The 7,270-nt window shown below is 51.4% G+C and overlaps 1 protein-coding gene across 1 annotated transcript; it reads left to right on the top strand.

The window, feature by feature from the left end:
* The first annotated feature begins 501 nt into the window (after positions 1-501).
* Positions 502-2,229, top strand: GPRIN2 (G protein regulated inducer of neurite outgrowth 2). The gene has a single exon (XM_026042987.1). It carries the CDS (start codon positions 502-504, stop codon positions 2,224-2,226), a length of 1,725 nt encoding a protein of 574 aa, XP_025898772.1. The 3' UTR covers positions 2,227-2,229.
* The last annotated feature ends 5,041 nt before the right edge of the window (positions 2,230-7,270 follow it).

Here is a 7,270-nt window from a genome sequence, read left to right as displayed (position 1 = left end):
AGTGTTCTCTAAGAATAGAGGGGAGCGCACTACAAAAGCACAGAAGAGCGGTAACACTTCGGTTAAAGGAGTGTCTTGTTGTGACCTGCCTTCTGGAGCGGAGAGCACCGACCTCCTGCAGGCGCTGGGAGCCTGTGGGTGGCACGAGYGGGCCCGTGCCACGCGCCCTTCCCGCCCCCCGGCACTGTCCACGCCAGCGACCTCCCCAGCGTGTCGCTGCATCCCTCCTTGCTGCTGCTGCTCCAAKTGTGCCCGTGGAAAGCAACCCCATCCGGGCAAAAACCCTGCAGAAACAGACAATGGAGGTGGATAAGTGTGCGCACACAGAGACGGAGTGCAGTGCTTTCCTGAAAGTATTTGTGAGCTGTGAAAAACAAGAAGCCAAGGCCCTAGGCCAACAGAGAGTGTAAGCAGTTGCCAGCGCATGTGTTTCCTTGAACTGCTTCTGATTTTCCCTTCTCTCCCCACTTCTTTCTTGCAGATCCTGCTCCCTGTCCCGCCATGTCGGCCGCCAGCCGCCAGCTCCCTGCCTACCTGCCCGAGGACGCGCTGAGCCCCGCTCGTTGTGGCGCCCTGCGCGGCGGCAGCCACCCGCTGTCCAAGAGCTCCTCGAGCCTGGCGTGCGCCGGGCAGCGGYGCCCGGAGCTGGGACAGGGCGCCAGGGCGGAGCTGCGCAAGAGCCGCAGCAGCACCGTGTGCCCRGGTGCGGGCGATGCCGCCGGAGCGCCCGGAGCCGTGAACCACCAGCCAGCTGCAGATGCCGCACAGAGCAGCGCCACAAACCACCTGGCTGTCGCGGAGCGGTGCCCTGCGGCCCGTGAGCTGGGGGAGAGCAGGATGTGTGTCAGGAGCAGCACTGCTGAGAACGTTTCTCCTGCCTGCGCTGAGCACCCGCAGAGCGTGTGTAGAATGGAAGCAGTGGGAGCTGCCCTCCAGAGAAGCCACTCGGACCTAACCTGCAGCTGCAGGCAGCAGGGTTATATCACTCACATAGATGCCAGTGCTGCTCACGCCACCCTGAACTCTTCTAGCAGCGGGCATGGTCCGTCAGTGGCTAGGATGTCTTTCCAAGGGCAGATATATGGATCAGAAACACATGAAAAAAGCCGCTATCAGAACCTTGCAACTCACCTGCCAGCCATACCTAGAGACCAAAGAGTGCCCACAAACAGCTACGACAGCAGCGGAATKGCGCGCAATGCTGCCGTGTACACAGACCCTGGAACGTTTCACACGGCTGTGCTAGGCCCCCACGTGCCTGCAAGCGCTTTCTCAAGCAGGACAATGTTCTGTCAGGCCGCCGGGATTGCGCAGGGTGGTCTGACCTACRCTAATACCCCGAGCTGTGGGTACTCGGCCATGGTGATGACTGCTCACAACAACTCTGCAGTGCCCTGCAACGCGAGGCAGGAGTCCTGCGTGAGAGCGGCTGCCACGGTGCCTGCCTACTGCCACTCCTTGCCCATCCCGGCGATACAGCTCGTGCCGCGCCTGGCGTGCTCCGTCAGCGAGCAGCCGCCGCTCCCCGCTCACTGCCAGTCCTTTCCTGCCTCCAACATTCTCACCTACCCCAAGCTGGTGTCATCGCTCAGCGAGTCGGGCCTGGATGCCAAGCGGGTCCTCAGGTGCTGCGCTGCTCCTGGGCAAGAGCCGCAGCGCTGTGCCCAGCAGGGCAGGCCGCCTCCAGCGGCCACCTGCGCTGCCTTCAGCAGCCAGCACGGGGCAGGCCTCGTCATGAAAACCAAGGACATGTGGACTATGACCTCTATGAATGACCTGACCAAAGGACTGAAGCAGTCTCTGGAGTGCAGAGATGCCGAAGTGCAGACTCTTCCAACCCTGGAACACAAATCTGTGGCCACGAGCCCTGCGGCYGCAGCAGAAAGCCAGCTGCACGTGTTCCCAGAGGTGAATCTGCAGCCAGACCTGGAGGCCCCCAAGTCTCCAGTACGTGAAGTGAGGTGGGACGATGAAGGAATGACATGGGAAGTGTATGGGGCATCTGTGGATCCAGAGGTTCTTGGCTTAGCCATTCAGAAACACCTCGAGATTCAAATAGAACAATTCCAGACAGAGCCTGGTCAGCCAGCTGAGAAAAGCAACGAGGATCCTTCGGATAAGGAACCACCTTCTGCTAAAGAGGGGAAGAAGAGACCGTTCCGGACGATGATGCACTCTCTGAGACACCCGAGCTGCTGTGCCTGGTCCAGCGCTGCAGTGGAGTGAGCAGAGCCCCGCCACAGCCAAACTGTGACTAAATAACACAGGGCTTGTGCACAAGCCGCTCGCTCCGGGATGAGCCGGAGCCCTGGGAGCCACGGTCGGACAGGCGGCGCGGGAGGGAAACCCACGCGTGGGCCGGGGCCGCGCAGCAGGAGTTGGGGCCGCACCTGCATCGCGCCCGCTGACTGCTCTCCACGGTGCTGCTTACGGCACCGTGTTATTCTTCTGCGTTAGTTTTAAATTATGGTATAAGGAATAAGCCTGCTTTTCTAAATGACGCATCTTTTTAAAATTATGTTGAATTTCTCTGTGTTTTAATAATTTAAAGGTAGGTGACAAAGATGGGAAACAATGTTTTAGTCAAATTCTTATCGCTAGATCCTACTCCTATTGGGAGCTATTTTGCTGTTAATTTATAATAATGCTGATTATAAGCACACTTTAGCAATAGGTATCAGGGCAAACTAGTGTTATGCTATATTACAATAAGTGTAACTTTTGGCATTTAGTTCTTCAAAGTACCTCTAGTATTGCTCACAGGAGCCCGTATTTCTTCAGTGATGTGTGGTTGGAGGCTGCAGCTGCAGCTCTCAGATTAGTTTGCAGCTATTTACATTCTAAATATCCAGAACTAATATTTACCTAGTGATTGACACAAATGTGTAGTTCTACCAAAGATGACTGATGTAATGTGAAYTTTTATTGAATGCTGATTTCTTAAATACATGGAGAAAAAGCTGATCAGTCTGTCATACCCATGAATTATAAGCAGATTTGTTTTGTTTATATTAAAAGTAATTTCCAGGGAGTTCTTTCTAGGTGCATCTGTCCTTAGCAGTGGTTATTTTGCTATTACATAAGCCCCAGGCAACAGTTTGCACGTAACCTTTACTCGTCCGTTTTGATGTGAAGCATCTGCAGACCGCGAGCCTGGCTGTCCTTCCCCCAGTGCAGCGCTAACATCGTTCRTCCTGAGTGACGTGACTGAGACGGGCAGCTGAAAACAGCCTTTTCTCCCCAAAACATGACCGCAAAGGGGCTCCGTGGGAGGAGGCGCTGTGCACCGCTTTGCAGCAGCCGAAGCCAAGGGCAGCGATCCCGGCGCGATCCCGGCGCRGCAGCGATCCCGGCGCCTGCGGCTCGTGGGGAAGCGGGCAGATGCAGCACTGCTTGGGGAAGGGAGGGCAGGAACRTGCACCCCTACTGCAAGGGGAAGCTTCAAGGTCAGAGAAATTAGTGCTGTCTAATTATCCTTTCTTTAAATATGTGAGGTTTTTTCCTTTGTCCTGGTTCCCTATAGCAATAATTGAACAGGCTGTCTTTGTAATATTAACCTAATATTGTGTTTCTGTATTTGAACAGAAGCTGTAGATACTCAAGGCAGCAATAAAATGTCACCTATAAAAGCCTTAAATACAAGTTCTGCTACCCAGAAAGTGCTGTGGTTTAATAATGTACAGGTTTTCAAGATGAAATTTTTATTTCTGGGTGAAGTAGAATTCAGCACTGTGAAACTCCCATTGAGTTGAGTAGACTTTGTTCAGGCCTTCCAGCRTTGGCTTTGACCAAGTCTGAGCTCAGTGAGTTTTACACCAATTTAGTCCAAAGCGAGTGGAATACGACCCAATATTTACCTGCCTTTATAGCAGGGAGCCTCCAGTTTTTCATAATGACCCTTGATTCTGAAGTTACTTTTGTAATAGCTTTACTTGTGTAAAAGTAGAGATCTGCTRTTACATTACCAAGATTGGATGAGAAAAATATCATATGTCAAGCAGGGGGAAAGGACACCAATGTTTTGCTAATGAAGAAAAACAGATGTTCCCTCATTTGAGACATTGAAGCTTTTTGGATACTAATTTGAGTCATTGTTGGKAACAAAATAGCATTTGTGTCCAAGGATTTCCTTTGCTTTTGGAAAGGATTAAAATGTATGGGATATTAATGGAGATTTAGGAACAAGAATTCTGGATATTGACTGTATGGATAAAATGTAAGCTGGTACGTTTGTATGATGCACATCTCTTAAAGGGAATATGGAATCACTTTGCATTTGGATTCCAAATATTATTTTAAATTACAAATTTTACACATTGTCCAACGCTTTCTCATGTTAGACTTCTGTTCAAGTGTCATTCTTGTAAATATTTAAGAATTAGGATTAGTATTGCAGCAAGAACTGAATCTCATTTGTTTGCTTTTTTGAATGTTTTCAAATTTAGGAAAATCCAAATCACATTCGACTTTGATATTTAAATGGGAGAACTTTACTGGATTATCCTCTGTCCTCACACTGCTGAAGGAGACCCTTTTACTTGCTACAGCTTGGAYCATGAGCCAATGGTGCTTAGGATGGCCCCAAATCCCATCCTTCCTACACAGGTTTTGCTTTAGGCCCCCCTGCCCTAGAATAAGCTTCTTTCCTGGCTTAAGGAATTGTGTGCGTTATATAACACAGGCAAAAGGCTTCAATGCAAAACTGCTCCTGGTCCCCTGGGACGGGAGTGTGGTGGGGGAGATGCAGCCAGCATTGGTGCCTGGTGTCCAGCTGTAACCGGCCGGGAGGTTTCTGAGGGGGGAAGAAGGAAAACGAGCATCTGCAGTGCATGTACTGGGGAATACAGCCCTTCTTGATTGCTGCTTAAAAACAGTAAGAAATAATGGCAAGTTGGACTAATGGCATTATTGGATAGTCCTAGTCTTTTAAATCCCAAGCAGGAATGACCTGTCTGGACATGCTGAGGTGAGGGGCCTCCTGAAGGATGTTGTTCCCTCTTAGAGATGAAATAAGAGAAACTACCAGTTTGTTTAGGAAAAGCCATTTTCAGTGAGGCTGGAATAAACCCACATCTTTGCCAGGGAACTGGAGCCAAGCGCCCTGGTTCCCAGTGCAGGGCTGGGTCCAGTGTCCTGCAGGCCACTGGCCCCTTCCCTCACCAGGGTTTCCAGCTGAGAAATTGCTGTGTTAATTCTTCATTACCATCTGTTCCCTTCAGACATGTGRGGGTCATTAATTTGTGTTCTTAAGCTCCTTGAAAATGAAAGCAGTCTATTAGTGCTCAGTTCTGCTGATAATTGGCAGGAGAGGAGGGGGAGCATAAGGTTTACTAGATGGAAATAAATATTTCCAATCAACTTCCACGGTCCAAATGAAGTAACTCAGTGGAACTTGCTGCATCAGCTTTGTCCTTCCTTTTTAGGGAACTTCAGGATAGAAGAATATATTTTTGGTTGCATAGTTTTTTTTTTTTTTTTTTTTTTTCTGTGTATTCAAAAATACAGATTTGCAAGAGCAAGAAAAGAATGCACCCTGAGCTTATTTTCAAAGGCTGACGATGTAAAGGTGTCTCGGGCTGCCGCGGACCCTCTGTGAGGAAGAGGCTGCAGCGGGGCCCGTGTGGCGTCTGCAGCCGCCGGTGGCGTTTGCTGCTGCCTGAGCTGGGGAAGGGATGTCCTTTGCTACCGTCATTTGGACATCCAGCTTTTTCCCTTCTCAAGCTCTAGAAATGCTGGATCGTGAGCCGATAGCTGCCACACGTACATGGGCCAACGTGCTCTGATAGCACTTAGCTGGAGCTTGTGAGTCTTGAGAAGCCTTAATCCTATCTAGTATATGACCTAAACAGATGTCATCTATCTTATTATCCGCCTTTCAGTATATTACAGGCTATGCAACTTGGACAACACGTCAATGAAACGTTGGAAAGTCGGGGAGAAGGACATCAGCRAGGAGATGATGATGTGACCCTCCGTCCTGCTCCGAGCACCTCCTACTCCCTCGGGAGCAAAACCCTGCGGAGCAGCCAGCCCTCCCGAGCCGGGGAGGCTCTCGAAGGCTCTGCTCTCCRCGCAACGCAAGGTAACAATGAAGGTCCAATGGATCTGTGTCAGGAGCTGTCGGTGCAGGGGAGGGCAGGGCTGGTGCTGGCCGGGAGCCCGGTGCTGGGGGCTGCCACAGGGCCTGGCCGCACAAACAGCTCCCCGAGCTTCCCTGCTCCCCCTCGCCCTACGCGCTGTGCGCAGAGTGGAGCTAGGCCCAGAGCTGGGCTCGGAGCTGCCCCACGACAACCTGCTTTGGGTTGCGCCTTGCGGGCGACGCCACCGCTTGTCCTGCCCCGGCGTGGGCTCCTGCACCCACCACTGCACCCAGCCCGGGCCGCGGCTCGAGCCCGCAGGGAGGCTCAGCGCTGCCTCGTGTGCGYGTGTCTGCAAAGCCTGGCGAGTGTTGGAGAACGCAGAAAGTCCCTGCAAGGTCTGTGCCTAAGCTGGAGCCTGGCTATGTGCTCCTTTCTTCCTTGTTTTCACTGCAGTCTGTGTTAGCTCARTGTTGTGCTTTGTTCAGCACCAACCTCACCCTGCTGTAATTATGGGTTCATGTAGTGCCAGGCTTTTCTAAAACTGATCTTGGAAAGGAATGAGGCTGGCGTTCCTGAGAAAGTGGAAGGGACGTATTGTAGTGAGCAGGGATCTCTGTTCTTCAACAAGCCACTTTGCACCTCAAATGAGAGCTACCMGATTACCTCTCTGGTAATATAGTATTTTTATCCACCTAAAATTAAAATGTATAAATACCACGAGCAAAGGGCAGAATGAAGGTCGTCTGCCACGTGTTCCTCTGAGAATAAACAGGTTTTTCAGGGACCATGGGTTAAAGCCACTGCACATTCCTGTCTCGTAACTGGGCACTGCTCTACTCCCTCTCCATGAACGKGCACGTGAAGTGTCCTCAAAGCCCAGCGCCGTGTGCGAGGGCCTCCCCTCACACCGTGCTCAGGGAACCAGCTTTAGCAGGGCCCTCTACACTTGATGATCAACTTCCCTATTAATGTTATGACTTTTTATGTGTCCCATCTCTCTCATCCCACATCTGTCCTTAAAATTATCCAGGAACGGTGTAGTGTACACAGAGCCTTACTGAGGATTAATTTTCACATTAATCTCCTTTCCCCCTCMTTCCTGTTGTACGAGCTGAGTCGAGCATCAAGGCCCTGCGCTGCTGGCCTGTGGCCTTGCCGAGGGCACGAGGTGTTTCGTGTCCGCAGTGCGG

The sequence above is a fragment of the Nothoprocta perdicaria genome, unplaced genomic scaffold (assembly GCF_003342845.1).
Source record: "Nothoprocta perdicaria isolate Ctin4 unplaced genomic scaffold, notPer1 scaffold_32, whole genome shotgun sequence".
Lineage (NCBI taxonomy): Eukaryota > Metazoa > Chordata > Aves > Tinamiformes > Tinamidae > Nothoprocta > Nothoprocta perdicaria.
Note: the sequence above shows the minus strand (reverse complement) of the source record. Positions and strands in the feature narration are given on the sequence as shown.